General features: G+C 58.6%; 2 protein-coding genes across 2 annotated transcripts in view; one reads left to right on the forward strand and one right to left on the reverse strand.

Moving 5' to 3' along the window:
* Positions 1 to 13: 13 nt before the first annotated feature.
* On the forward strand, positions 14 to 10,121 carry NUDT1 (nudix hydrolase 1). Its single transcript, XM_039226051.1, has 4 exons — positions 14 to 114; positions 1,622 to 1,789; positions 9,071 to 9,216; positions 9,446 to 10,121. Exons 2-4 carry the CDS (start codon positions 1,638 to 1,640, stop codon positions 9,616 to 9,618), a joined length of 471 nt encoding a protein of 156 aa, XP_039081982.1. The 5' UTR covers positions 14 to 114; positions 1,622 to 1,637; the 3' UTR covers positions 9,619 to 10,121.
* Positions 10,122 to 12,666: 2,545 nt separating this feature from the next.
* The window catches only part of SNX8 (sorting nexin 8), a 38,867-nt gene continuing 36,797 nt past the window's right edge, over positions 12,667 to 14,736 (reverse strand). Inside the window, exon 11 of the mRNA XM_039226049.1 lies at positions 12,667 to 12,832. Coding sequence (XP_039081980.1) covers positions 12,722 to 12,832 — 111 coding nt within the window. The 3' untranslated portion in view covers positions 12,667 to 12,721. The remainder of the gene's footprint in view (positions 12,833 to 14,736) is intronic.

Consider the following 14,736-nt stretch of genomic DNA (forward strand, 5'->3'; position numbering starts at 1 on the left):
CGCTTCCGGCCCAAGGCCACTCCCCCGGAAGCGGCTCCGGGATTCCGAAAGTGCTCGTGGATCCCGGACCTGAGGAGCGGGGACAGAGGAGCCCGGGAGAGGGATCTGCGTCTGGTGAGCAGGGGAGCCGGTAGAGGGGAGGGGGCCGGGGAGCAGAGCCCGGGTCCTGTGAGCGGGGGACCGGGGACGGGTTTGGGGAGGGGGAAGCCAGGGATGGGGGAGAGGGGAGCGGGGGTCCAGGTAAGCAAGGGTCGGAGGAGAGGGATCCGGGACCAGGCTCTGAGCCTGGTGTTCCCTGGGTATGATCTCTTAAAACTCTGGTGAGGAACCTCGGTTTACCGACCACTTGCCTCGGGGACCACATGCCCAGGCCTGTTGCAGCCTCCCAGCCCCTGACGTTCGGAGGGCTCTCTGGGGATCCTCAAATTGCGGTCCCAAGCTGCTTGCTCCATGACCTGGGGGACAACTCAACTTCAAAAGCCCGGAAGACCCAGACTGGGGTACTGGCTTTGCTCTTTGACCCTGGGTCAACCTGAGCCTCTTTGAGTTTGTTTCTTGATCTGAAAATGGAGAAAGTCTTAGTTCACAGAGTTCTTGAGTCTGTTAAATAGAATGATTTTTTAAAAGAGGCATATAATCAGTGCTTAATAAGTGATAGCTGACATTCCTGGCATCCTCCTCAGCATCACAGTTCCTTCAGGAAGCCAGGGCCTTGGGCATGAACTGGTCAGCATTACGACAAGGCAGACAGGGAGGCCCCGCCACAGAGACCCGCTTCTGCTGGACCTCCCCCAACACCAGGCCCCAGCTGGAGGTCCCTTTGCTCAGACACTGTGACCTCCCACAAGGATTCCTGCTCCTGGATCCTGCCTCTTACCCAGTGTGGTCCCCAGGGTAGGAAACTTGTGTCTAGTGGCCCCAGGCTGGGACAGGGATGGATGCATGGAGGATTCGGTCCATGTCTCCAGCAGCCACCCAGACATCACCCTTGGAGTTTTTCTCTGGACCATGCATACCTGTTCGAGCAGGAGGAGCCCTTGTGGCTGCAGTGCCAGAGCCCAGAGCAGCGACAGCTGTGAGCCGATGTGGAGGGAGGACCCGCTGGCCGTTGCTGGGCAGGCTCTCCACTGCCAGGGGCAGGAGCCAGGAGCTCCTCAGGACTCTGTAGGTCTGCTGCTGCTCAAGTGCAGAAGGCAGATCCCAGTAGGCCCAAAGAAGGCCCCACTGATGAAAAGGCCAAGGCCAAAAGCCTGACCCGAGAACCATCAGCTAACCTGCATGGTTATGTTGTGGCCAGTGGGGCACAGGGGGTGGACACAGGCAAGAACGGCCATGTGCTGAGGAGGGGAAGGGGCCCTTTCCTAGCCTGCTCCACAGCCCTGGCAATCCAAAGGCCTTGATTCAGGCCATTGGTTTCGGAGGGCCAGGCCTCTTTCCGTCCCAGAAGCTCGATTGTCCAGTGGCAGGTTTCAATCCAGCATGAGGCAGGCCTCACATGGCGGGGCTGGGAGATTCCCGTGTGCCTTCCCCAGCACGTTCCAATCTCACCGGGCCCCCGGCCTCCATCCACCTCCCATCTGCACCCAGGCCAGGCTGACTCAGCTTTCTTGCCTCCCTCTAGGGGCTCCCAGGGGACCATGGGCACCTCCACGCTCTACACGTTGGTACTAGTGCTGCAGCCTCCGAGAGTTCTCCTGGGCATGAAGAAACGAGGCTTCGGGGCTGGCCGATGGAATGGCTTCGGGGGCAAAGTTCAGGAAGGAGAGAGCATCGAGGATGGGGCCAAGAGGTGAGGGAGGGGTAGGCCCGCCCACAGAACCAGCTCCCAAGAGGAAGCCTGGAGCATGTTAGAGAGCCCTTGGGCCTCAGTTTCTTCATCCAAAAAAAATGGGAATAATAGTAACAGTTCCTGCCTGGAAGGAGTGTAGAGATTAAGTGAGGACGCGACCATAAAGGACTTGGAGCAGTGGTGAGTGCCGAGGGCATGTGAGCTGTTGCCTGGGGGCGCGGGGAGTGGCTTTAAGGATGCATTTGGGAACCCACTGTGCCGCGGTGACTTCTGGCTGATCAGTCACTTGCTTTCCTCATGAGTTCAGGGAGCTGATGACCAGTGCTCCCGTCTGAGCCTTTTTACACACACAGTCACCATTAGTGCTCAGCACAGGCTGCCTCACACAGGCAGGAACCAGAGCCCAGAGAGGTCAACAGCTTGTCTGAGATCACACAGCTCTCCAACATCAATCCCTCCGCCCCTCTTTGTCGTCACGTGTGGATAAAATGAGATTGTGTGTGCAAACATCACAAAGGGCTACACAGACCTTTGCTACTACTGCCGGCATGCTGAAGGAAGTTGGCAACCTTAATTAAGGCCATTCTCCCCCAGGGAAGAGAACAGATCCCCACTCACATACTAATGAGGCTTCTGGAAAGGAAGTCAGCTGCAGGAGCTGCCACTCGATGGTTCTCAAGTTTGGAGTTTTGTAAACATCACAACCCACATGAGAAATGCTTCTGTTCTGATACAATGCTCTCACCACACGAGAGTAGGCATTAATGTTGTTCCACCAACAGTGTTCCTATCCTTCATTCCTTCTAATTGCCGGTCACAGTCCACCAAGTTGACTTCATGGCGCACGACTGGGCCAAGCCCTGGGTTTGAACAGCCACTGGTGTGATGGCCTTGGCATGCATGTCCCCCTCCCAGGCCTGGGACCCAGGTCGCTGCTGCCTGGGGTCGTTTGCTTGGGCAGCTGCTAGGCAGCATGACCGGGCTACCCTGAGACCACACAGTGGGGACACGGACCAGTCTGTTGAGACCCAGTCCCCTGAGCTGTCCTTCCCGTGGAACGTGGACAGAAACTGGTAGAAGCCAGCACCCCCCCCCCCCCACCCTAAGCCGTGCTCAGTGTCAGGACACTGGGGATGGGTCCCGACCGCCGCCCCGTGGGGCTCCCGTCTAGTCCGGCAGCCAGGTTCATGGGGACGTGTGCAGAGAGCAGGTCTGGCGGGCATCCAGAATAAAGAGCAAGGGCAGAGAGCTGGGCACAAAGGAAAACTCCCAAAGGACCTGCCGTCTGGTCTGGTCCATGTAAGTGGAAGGCAGGAATGAGTCCTCAATAACGTGCCAAGGGCAGGGCTGTGCAGAGGAGTGGGGCAGGGGCCGTGGGGGGCTTCGCCTCAGCCCCCTGCCGTCCCAGTGATCCAGAGACTTGCAGGCCCCCGAATTCTCAAGACCTTTCCCTCTTGTCCTCTTGCTGTTAGCGTTTCCCGAATGAGACGCCCGTGAGAAACGAGCGGATCCCGCAGGGCCTCAGTGATGACGGCCTACCCGCAGCGCAGGCTTGAGGCTGGGCAGGAAACGAGTTTCCTCAGGATGAGAAGCACATGACCGCAGTCCCCCCTGTAACTAGCACCCATCCCGGTCTGTCTCCCTCTGTTTCCACATCCAGACTGCCCCAGGCCTCCTACCTGGGATCCCTGCTCTGTCCTTTCCCTCCTCAGTCCATTCTCCACTCGGCGCCCGGGAGACCGAAACTGAGTCAGGGTCTTTCTCTTTCATTCATGTGTGAAGTCCCTTTACTTATTTCTTGTTTTCATTTTACTTACTTTAGAGAAAGCACAAGTGGAGGGAGGGGCACAGGGAGAGAGAGAATCCCATAGGCTCCACGCTCTACACAGAGCCTGACTTGGTGATCGAACCCACAACCGTGTTATCATGACCTGAGCCAAAATCCACCAGCTGAGCCACCCAGGCACGCCGTGAATCCCTTTAATAGCACCCAGTGCTGGTAAACTGAACCTCCTGCTTCACCCACGGAGCCCCCCCACGTGGTCTACCTTCACCCTTCTCCAGTCGCTGCCCCTCAGCCGCTCCCAGCTGTCGCCCATCTCCCTCTTCCTGGCTCGTCACCCAGCTGACTCCCCCCGCAAAGTCTTGGTGAGCCCAGGACTGGAGAAGTCACACACTGGTCCTGAAGCCCATGTGCGCCCATCTTCACCAGGGAATGTTTAAGAATGGGCCCATCGTGTGGCCAGCACATGGACCAAGAGATGGAAAGGGCCACCTGCACACTGGCCTCTTGTCACAGTTGAGGACTTGGCCTGTTCTAAAGCGTCACGTAAGCGTGGCCACGTGGATGCGCCCTCTGGTGTCTGCCCCCCACCCCGGACATCACCCCCTTTGTGCAGTTCAGCTCACGCCCCAGCCGCCACCTCTGTCCACACCGTGTGTGTGGCCACCGGGTTGTCTGTGGCACTGCCACGTGCACCGTTCTGGCGGCCACTCCCCTGCAGGGGGCAGAGGTGTCCAGCCTTTGCAGCTACCTGCCAGAGGTCCCAGGGGCCCTGCTCACGGACGCTCCCTTCACACCCTCAGCACCGCGCCATGTTTTCTGTGATTTCAGCCCTTTTAGGTGGGATGATACCAATGTGTCCAAGGGCTGAAAAAGCCCAGTGCCTGCTCGTGTCACAGTGTCTGTGGGCTACCTTGCTGTCTTGTTTTTGTGACGTGTCTGCTCAAGTCTTTTGCCCTTTTTTTTAGAAGTCGGGCTGCCCATCTTAGAGACTTGCAGTTCTTTGTACATTTTACATCTTTACTGATTTTCTGCTTCAAGTGTCCAGCGAGGACAGTGGATTTCTCTGATTCTCCGTGTCGTCCCGTTCATTTTGGCCTCCGGTGTGTTCGTGTTCAGGACTGTGTCATGGAGAAGTGGCCCCTTCCTCCGTGCACAATCCCCTCTGCTCCTGACAACACTCGTTGCTTTGAAGTCAGCTGTATAACCCGTAGAGATGTTCCTGCTTTCCCTTGACTAGAGTTAGCCGGCTGTGTTTCTCTGCATCTACTTTTAATCTGTTTCTTCATCTTTATCATCATCTACTTTAAGCTTTTCATCTTTCTATGCATCATGGGTTCCGTGTGGGCAGCCCACAGCTGGGCTCGTCTTCAGATCCACCCTTACAATCCTTCGAAGAGCACATGAACCACTCGTGTTCCGAATGGCGGCAGTATCCATCACATTGGGTACTGTTTTGTTTGTCGCCCTCGTTCTCTGTTCCTGGTTCTGTCTTCCACTCCTTTTCTCCGTTTTGCAGCTTCAACTGAGCACTTCTAGGATTTCATTTTCTCCCCTTGTTAGCAAGTCAGCTGTACTTAACTGTTTTAGTATGCATCTCAAAGTTTGCAGTGCACACTTGCATATACGCCCCGTGAACTTTCAAATAATGCTGCCCCCCCCCGCCCCGTGGGTGGTCTGAGGGCCTCATGACAACAATCCTGATTCCAATGCCCATTCCTGTGTGGTCGCTGTTCACTTTATACATGCACACACACACACGGGATGTGCAGAAGCGTGTGCATGAACACACGGGGCACGCAGACACAGATGCATCATCGCCAATACCTTGAACAAATTCTTACCCTTTGAATCAATGGAGAATAAAAACCAGAACTGTTTTATCTTGCCTTTGCTCACTCCTTCACTGCTCTTGCATTCTTCATGCAGATCAAGGTTCTATCTATCATTTCTCTTCTCTCCAAAGAACTCGCTTTCACATTCATTATGAAGCTGGTAATAGAGTCCCTCAATCTTTGTGAAAATCTTTATTTCTCCTTCCCTCTTGATGGAAAGTAGAGTACAGAATTCTAGGTTCATTCAACGCTAAGTACTTCGCTCCCTCTCTCCCTGCTCGCTCTGTTTCTGCAGAGTCAGATTTAACTCTCATCCTGGTTCCTCTGTGGGTCAGGCGCTTTTTTCCCTCTGGCCTCAGGATCTTTTCTTTTTTTCTGATTCCTTACACTTGGAAGGAAACGAGCCTAGGAGTAGTTTTCTGGTGTCTGTCCCGCTTAGCGTCCTTGGAGCTCCTGGGACCTGTGGCTCAGTGTCTGTCGTAAGATTGGGGAAATTCCAAGGGACAGGTTCAGTTACTCGTTCTGTTCCTTTCTCTTTTCTCCTGTCGGTGTTCCCGTTGCCCGTGGGCCACGCCTACCCTGGCTGTCTCACAGCCGATATTCTGTTCTGCCCCGTCTCTGTTCTCTTTGCTGTTCTGACCTCAGGCCCAGTCAGCTGCAGTGTCCTGGGGCTCGCGGGTCCCCCCGGCCGCACCCACTCTGCTGCAGTGTCCTCCTTGGGGGCTTGTCTTTTCATTCAGAATGACATTTCCAGGAGTAGAAGTTTCATTTTAGTGGGATCCTGTACATGGCTTTCTCTCATTTTAGTGGGATCCTGTGCATGGGTTTCTCTTTATAGGCAGCATTTTTACATCCTTATTTAAAGGAATCTCTGCTTATCCAAAGCTGAAGAAGACATTCTCCTAGGTTTTCTTCTGGAACGTTCAGAGTGTTAGATTTTCATCTGGAATGGAGTTTGGGGTAAGATGTAAGGCAGGTTGAGATTCATCTGTCTAGGCGTCCAGCTGACACAGCATTACTGAAGAGACTCCATTTTCCACTGTGCTTCAGTCCCGTCATAATCACAGGGCAGATTTGACAGAGCCTGACCTCCGTTTCCTGTCCCAGTGTCCCCAGTGCTGCACAGGGGGCTCTCGCAGCCGTCCCGCGGCTGGGTAACTCAAGGATCTCAGCACAGCCGGCCAGATGCTGTGCCGGGCCCTTGGGCCTGCCTTCCAGATGCCACTGGACCACAGAAGCCACCGGCGGGTCAGTCCCATGGGCTACAACTTGTTCTTCTGCCTTGATGTCACCGCAGGTCACAAAGCTCTCAGAAAGTTGATGACCATTTGTTGTTATTGGACACAGAGAAGGTGTTCGTGACACTCAGTGGCTCTTTGCGCTCTGAAGGCCTCATCCAGCCAGCAGGGCTGTGGAGGGCGCTCCTCCCACTGCCCTGAGCTCCTTCTAACACTGGCATCCACACGGCATACCCTGCCCTGCGGGCAGCCTGCTCCCCCAAAGGACATCCCCCCGTGGCCACGCGGTGTCCATGCTTTCCACACTCAGTGGCAGCGAGCCAGAGGCCCTGGCCATCATGCTCCAGACCTTCGTTGAGGCAGAGACAGGCCTTCCCTGAGGCCGAGAGCAGAAGTTCAGCACCAGAGCCACCCAGCACCCACCTGACTTCATCCAGTCCCCCTGGTGGGCCGCACAGCACCACACGGACTCCTGTAGTCTTGGGGTCCAATTGGAGGAGTGACCCGCTCCCCGGGGGCACTGGGATGCCAGCCCAGTGTCTGGGATAGAGCCAGTAGTCAGGACAGCCCCTAACAAAGGAGTGCTGTGCCCTGTCCCGTGGGGTGAGAGGGGCCAGATGGCGCATCCTGATATGCCTCGGGAGCAGGTGCGCTGAGCCGCAGGCATGGCTCCAGCGTCAGCCCCAGGCCACCTAGGCTGCTGACACACAGTTGAGTCATGGTGGCCTCAGCACTGAGCCTGGCACATGCGTTACCCACTGCCCTGCCCTTGTGCCCTTCTAGATCCCAAAGCAGGCCCAGGTCAAGATCCAGGTTAACACACCCTCCCCACCTCAGGCTTGGGGTGGCCACGTACACATGCGTGGTCATCCCTGGGGGAGCGACAAGGATACAGGCATCTCTGGGAGGGAGATTGGGAGGTGACAGGCACTCGGGGGCCTGGGGACCCTCAGGTTTGCGCAGCGTCCCATCCCTGGCCTCCAGCAAGGCCCCAGGGCGCCTCAGAGGAACAGAGCCAAGGACCTACGCAGACGCTTGACCGCTGCTGTCTTCTTGGCATGTCACTCCCCCTGCTCTCTGCCATCTGGGGAGCTGAGTGCCACACACATGATCCGGCGTTTTAGCAAAACCGAGGCCACCGTCCCACAAATTATCGCAGCCCGTGAGGGGATGTTATGGATACTTCATGCACTGCCGTGTGTTCAGAAAGCTGAACCATAACTAGTCAGAATATTTGATCACCAGGTGACGTTTTTAAAACCCAGACCTATTGCCAGTGGCAAGGCAGCCGTGAGGGCCAGTGCCTGTAGCTGGGGAGCCATCTGCTCCCCTCCAAGTGAAAACGTTCAAGTTTTTAGGTCAAGTCTAATTCTCATTAACTACGTCACTGAACAAATCCCAGCATTCAGAGCTCCAGTCGGGCCCCACGTGCGGCAGCAGCAAAAGGGCGATGCCGCGGACCTCACTGGGCGCTCAGGCTGGGTTCCCCACCGAGGAAGGCACCTGCCCACATCAAACCGTCTGGACACAATGTGTGTGTTTAACGTGCAGAGTGGTTTCTGAAGCCTCGTTCGGGCACAGGAAATAATTACGTGTCCAACCCACACCGGGTAGGAAACTGCTCTGATTCCTTGAGGTGCAGGCCGTCCTGGCGCTGAGGAGAAGCGCGGGTCCGAGCGCATGAGGCGTCCACAGTCGTGTAAAGGGATATGCGAAGGAGAAGGCCCCAAGAGAACTCAGACCGCAGTGAGGGGCCTTGCTGGTGACGTGTCCATCCGTCTGGGGTTTGCTAGGTTGTCCACGGCAAAGAGGTCATTTGAGGAACCCTTTGAAACAGGCACCGGCGTCGGAATAGGGGCGCCCGGCTCTGCTGGTGGAGAGGCACGCTGTGCTTGGGTGGGGACGGTCCCCAGGGGAATGATGTGGCAAGACCAGCCCCAAGGCCCCATCCTCTGCAGGGAAGCGTGCTGGAGGGCTGGGGGCGTCTCCTCAGGAAAGTGCGCATGGAAACCCTGTCTGCTCCTGCATGATCTGAGCCCCAGTGTGAGGCCAGCCAGGTCTTCCGGTCAGGGCCTGGGTTCCTGTGGCCCGCAAAGCGGCACTCCCATGGCTGTTGCCCTCCCCCCCCCCCAACAGTCCCCCAGCGAAGAGGAGGAGCTGAAGGACCAGGTGGGAGGTCCCCAGCTCTCCCGTGACCCCTGAAGAGCTGAGCGCAGCCAGGAGGGGCTGCCTGCCCCACGGTCCACAGGGTGTTGAGGTGGGTGGGCCTGTGCGCCCTGAACCAGACACTCTGAACAGCATCAGCTTTTATATGGCCCCCAAAAGCTGTCAAGTCCCACCAAGTCAGGAATGGCTCAAGCTACCTGGCCCAGCAGGCACGCCCCTCCTGGCACCCTTCCGTGACTGTCACCTGCTCCACCCACAGGGAGCTACAGGAGGAGTGTGGTCTGACCACGGACACGCTTCACAAGGCGGGCCGGATAGTGTTCGAGTTCGAGGGCCAGCCGGAGCTGATGGACGTGCATGTCTTCTGCACAGACCGCGTCCAGGGAACGCCCGCGGAGAGTGATGGTGAGTCTGGGGGCCCTTCCTTCTCCCCACCACCCTCCATCTCCCAGGGGCAGGCGCTGTGCTAGCACCTCGTTCCTCCTACGCGGGGATGCAGGGACAAGGGGACGCGGCCCGGAGGACCGAACTAGAAGTGTGCCGGGCTCCTCACAAAGCACTGCCTGGGACTTCCTTACTCAAGGTCAGGTTAGCCCCTGGCTGAACGTCGTGCTGCCCCTTCCCACCACCACAGAAATGCGGCCCCAGTGGTTCCAGCTGGACCAGATCCCCTTTGATGACATGTGGCCTGACGACAGCTACTGGTTTCCCCTCCTGCTTCAGAACAAGAAATTCCACGGGTATTTCAAGCTCCAGGACCCCAACACAATCCTGGACTACACGCTGCGCGAGGTGGACGCGGTATAGACACACAGCCACTCTGGCCCCACAGGCCGCGAAATCCACTGCGAACCCACAGCACCGTCCATTCACCCCACAGAGCCCCGAGGTGGAGCTGGCGTTCCTGGGTGGGTTGGGGTGGAGATGAAAATAAAGGTCTCTTACCTTTTCCACATTCTTCGCAGGGCCTGCACACAGCCAGCCCAGGCCCATCCCCGGGAAGCTGCCAGCTGGCTGCCTGTGACCGCATGCCAAGCCAGGAGGGAGGGCCAGGCGCTGAGGTCTTGTCCGGACCAGGGTAGGCTAGAAGGTGTAGCGGCCTCGCTCCCCATCCCTCCTTCAAGGGCAAATGGGAACAGTCATGGCCTAGGCCTAAAACCCTGGTCTACCGCATCAGAAGCTGTCACCTCCCTCACCCCAAGGGATGGGCCTTTCTCATCCAGATTTCTGACCATGAAGAAGGAGGGAGGCAGCACTTGCTTATACAGAAAACCCACTTTACCCAACTTTTATAAATGGGTTTAATAATGGTTGTTCATGTGTTTATTGATAATAATCTCACAATGCAGACTACTTGTGAACAATTCCAGTTTATTGGTGTAGTAACTGATGCCTACAGCCTTGTAAAGTGCTCCATACACAGAACCGTATCATGAAGAGGAAGGGCCTCGAATGCAGACAAAACCAGGCCGACCTCAGCCTGTGCAGAGTCCGCGTATGCCCGCACCCACCGCCGCATCTGCGGGTTACCACTGAGCGCGCGTGGGCCCAGGCTGGAGGGACATGGTAAAGGCACACACCCGGGCTGGGGTCCACTCCAGCCTTGCAGAATCAGGGAGGTGGGCTCTGTCCTGGTGGCGATGGGACAGTGCAGGCCGTGGGAGCTGAGGCAAGGCTGTGGCATCCCCTCCGCAGTCCTGGCCAGGGCTGCAGAGGCGAGCTGGGGCACCCCTGCACTCGCAACCCAGATGCGGGCAGCCTGGCCCTCCCCAGACACCACTGCCTAGGGACCCAGCAGCCCTGGGCCAAGAGGAAGGGGTTGTAGGGGACAGAAGGTGGCTTCTGCTGTCCCGTTAACAGATACAGGAAGGACATGACCCCATCACACATCCCCAGCAAGTGGCTCCCATCTGCTGACCTTGCAGGGGCTGGGGAGGAAGGAGACAGACAAGAAAGCGCCCCTCTGGGTAAGCCTCGAAAACCTTGGCCAGAGCTGCAGCCAAGAGGGCTCCTGGCTCCTTCCACCATGGGGAGAGGCCGCCAGGAACACGGAGTTGTCGGGCAAAGTCCTCTTCAGAAAGCACATGTGAAGTCTTTGGTGCTGGAATTCTCCTTCTTGGCCTGGGAGAGGCGGGCCTCCGCATGCCCTGAGGGACCCTCCCCACACAGGCCCACCACCTTCCATGCTGCTGCCCACCGTATGCCCCCAGCCCCAACTGCGTGCGTGACAGGGCCCGCCCTGGGTGTTCCCAGCTCGCCACTGTCCTGTGGTTGCCTGTCCCTCACCACCCACAGGCAGGCTGCGGCAGGTGGGCAGCAGCCAAAAGGGGTGAACAGAAGGCTCGGAGGTCAGGCCTATGGCTCAAGTGTATACAGCACCAGGGGCCGGTGGGCAGCACAGAGCTGCCCACAGTGCCAGAGAACCCACTTCTCCAGAGCGGGAGCAGAATGCAGGCATGGCCCAATGGGCTCTGGGGGTGCACAGCCCCTTGTCAGCACAGGAAGGCGCATGCCACAGTCCCAGGGCCTTGGGCTGCGTGGGGTACAGCTAGCTTTCTCCCCGCACAGAAGAGCCCACACATGGGGTGACGCAGGTGTCTGGCTGGGCCTAAAAGATACTTCCCCCTGAGGGGTGATGTTCAGGAGCTCCTCGGGGAAGCCTACCTGTCCCGGGGTGCAGAACACCCCCGCACGGGGACACACACCACCTTCACACTCAAAAAGCCCCTGGAGTGCACACTCCCCCACCCCCCCCATGCGAGAATCTCAGGAATCCTGTAGTGCAGTCAGAACCTCCCCAAGCCCGCTCAGGGCCAGGAGGCAGTGAGCTCAAAGGGCTCCGGGTCTGGGAGGAAGGCGCCTGCCACCCTGCCCCTGTGGTGTTTACACAAAAGGGATTCCGAGCAGGAAGCACTCAGAGGCCCTAGGTGCACACTGACCCCAGAGTTCCTGGAACAAATCCCCTCCGGGCCTGCCTGGAGTGAGGAGAGAGGTTCTGAGCATCTCCTAAAAATAGCCACAGCCACGAAGGACACCCCCCACCCCGCTGGAATGCGGCCCCACCCGCCCTCCTCTGCCCTTCCAGCCTCCACTCAAGCTGCCGCCGCCAAAGAGGGGCCTGCTGGCAACCATGAGGACCCAGCCGGTGCTGCACAGGGCCAGACAGCAGGAGCACCATGTCACCTCTGTCCCCGACACCGCAGACACGGGGCATGCGACAGGGTTACAGTGTGAGGAAGGGACACAGGACGCTTCACCCTACATGCCAGAGCAGGGCCCATGGCACTGACCCGGGCCTGTCCCCTGGAGATGGACACCGTCTGTGCACCCAGTGACCCCTGAGGCCCCACCGTACCCACACCCACCAGGGCTGCCCACTGGCCTTAGTTCATGGTCCACCCTCACTGACCGGTGCATCAGGTATGGCCACGTTGTGTCTGACACAGGGGTCCCATCCTCCCTCTCCCTGGTCAGCGGCCCCACACCCTCCCGACCCCCCAAAGCTCAGGGGTGCCCCCTGCACATGTCCCCAGGCACCTGCTGTGTGGAAGCCATCCTTGCCACGCTGACCTCCCGGAATCCTAGAAAACCTCTCCGAGGAGCCTTAACTCTTGACCTCCAGGCTCACAGGCACGGTGCAGTGGGCAGGCAGGGCCCGGGCCAGCTGAGAAGATGCCCGTGGCCTCCAGCTGCGGTGGACGCTCAGAGACCTGGGGTCACATCCTCGGCCCCACTCCCCACAAGGGGAGCACCCAAACCCAGCCCTACCCGGCCTGGGGGCCAGCCTGACACCGGGGACTCCACGGTGGGTTGGGGGCAGCCACTATCTGAAGGGAATTAAACAGGAACACGCCATTTGGAAAGAGGTTTTAGTGAGGCCGCCCGGAGCTCCCGCCCCAGGCGTGTGGCACTAGTGAGGGGACACGCCATCCTGCGGGGGCCTCGGCGGAGTCAGGGGGCCACTGGGTCCGGCGAAGAGGCAGTTTAGTTTGGGCTTCAGGTCATTCCACACCTTGCTCATCTGGAGGAGGAGGAGGAGGAGGAGGGGGCGTCACAGGATGAGACAGGCCACAGGCCAGTGACGCTCCCATGTGTTGGTCCCCACAAAGCCCCCGGAAGCCTGACACCACCCACCTGGAGGCCCGGGTCACTGTCCCCAGTACCACGGGCCCTTCCCCTCCCTTTTCGCAGCCCCTTCCTCCCCAGACAGCCTGGAACCGGAGGAGACCACAGGCCCCGCACACGGGCCCAAGCGGCACAAGCATGCTCAACACGGAATGCTCAGAAACACAGCCATGGGGTGGCATCCACCACTGTGACAGCTCACAAGCACCTCCCGGAGCGGCAGGGGCCCCCTGAGACCGCTCGGGCTACAGAAACTCAAGTGGACGAAGCACGTGGGAGTAGGAGGTGCCACACCACACACGCGCTGGCACCCAGGGCAGGGAGGAGCGAGGTTGGAGGCCAGCACTGGGGGCAGTAGGGCTCATGTGACACAAGTGACAACAGAAAAGCAGAGTGTGGCCCTAAAAACACACAGAAGCAGAGTCTAGTCTCCACGCAGCAAGGCTGGGAAGCCAGGAAGTGACTCTAACAGAGACACTGAGGATCCGGGTCCCAACACCAGACCCAAGTGGAGCACAGACCCCCTGGGGTCCCGCCTGGGCTCTCCCAGCCCAGCATCCCCTGTGCGCCAATCAGAGCACAGGTCCTAAGTCCTGGTCTCCAGCAGTTCTGAGGCAGTAGGTGTGAGGTGGATCACCAAGGCCACTGGTACAAGCCCTCCGGGAGTTTCAGGCATAACTGGTTCTAGACCAGAGCCTGAGCTGCCCACTGGGATGCTTGGTCACAAGTGCCCCTGGCCGGCCTGCCAACCTCCACCTTGTAGCCTCTCACCCGGCCTCCAAGCTGTCATCCCCGAGTGTCATGGATGGACTGCATGCCTGAGCTCCTGCTACGCACTGTCGTCCAAACAGACCTGTACCCACCCCACGTGCGGGCTGCACATGCCTCCACCAGAGAGAAGCCCATTCCTCCCCAGCTGGCTGAGGAGTCAGGATGCCCCGCCCCCCCCCCGCTGTCAGTGTGGTCCCCAGGGACAGGGATGCTGTGGTCCTCTGTGGGCCCAGCACAGCCCTCTCCAGATGCTCAGGCCGATCCTGGGAGGGGGCGAGTCACACACCATCTTTCAGGAACAGAAACTTGCCACGGAGGCTCAGTGACCTAACGAGGGCCATGGAGCTCCCACAGGCACAGGACTGCGGCTGAGACGCGGCCCTACAAGCTGTGGCCTGAGCTCCCCAACTGTATCAAGGACCCCGAGCAGGTGACCGCACTCTCAGCGCTAATGAAAGGTGTTGAAGGAACCCAGGACCCACAATGTCAGAAAGCAGCGGCCCCACATGGGGACCATTTATGAGTTTCCTGAACCCTGGCCAGACACAGAGCCTTCCAGGCTGTCTGGACGGGACACCCCTGTCCCCGTCTGAGAAGCAGAGTCCTAGACAGGCTAGTGCAACAGGGCCCTGGGTCACGCAGGTCAGGAAGGGGTCAGGGTGGCTTGCCGAGCCTCAGGACAGGCACAGCAACTCTCCCCGTCTCCATCTGGAGATGCTTCAAGAACCAACCCTGCCTCATCCAGCTGACTCCCCACCGTCTTTTCTCTCCATTCTGGGGATGCTCAGCCTTAACCCCGACTTGGAAATTCCTCCAGGAGAGAACTACTTCCTTCACTGTCTCCCACTGCCCCACCCCTCCCCCCAAGCACGGTGTGGACAACTTCACCGCTGCAATTCAGGCTCCATGTGAGGCTAGCAGATTGGAACAGGCCTGTTGAAAGGTCCCATACCACCCCTCCCTCAGCTCACTCCCCTTCCCGTAATTCTGCAGGGCCAGCCGCAAGGTGCCAGACTTGCAGACAGAAAG

This window comes from Hyaena hyaena, unplaced genomic scaffold (assembly GCF_003009895.1).
Source record: "Hyaena hyaena isolate Hyena2069 unplaced genomic scaffold, ASM300989v1 scaffold_20, whole genome shotgun sequence".
NCBI classification, from domain to species: domain Eukaryota; kingdom Metazoa; phylum Chordata; class Mammalia; order Carnivora; family Hyaenidae; genus Hyaena; species Hyaena hyaena.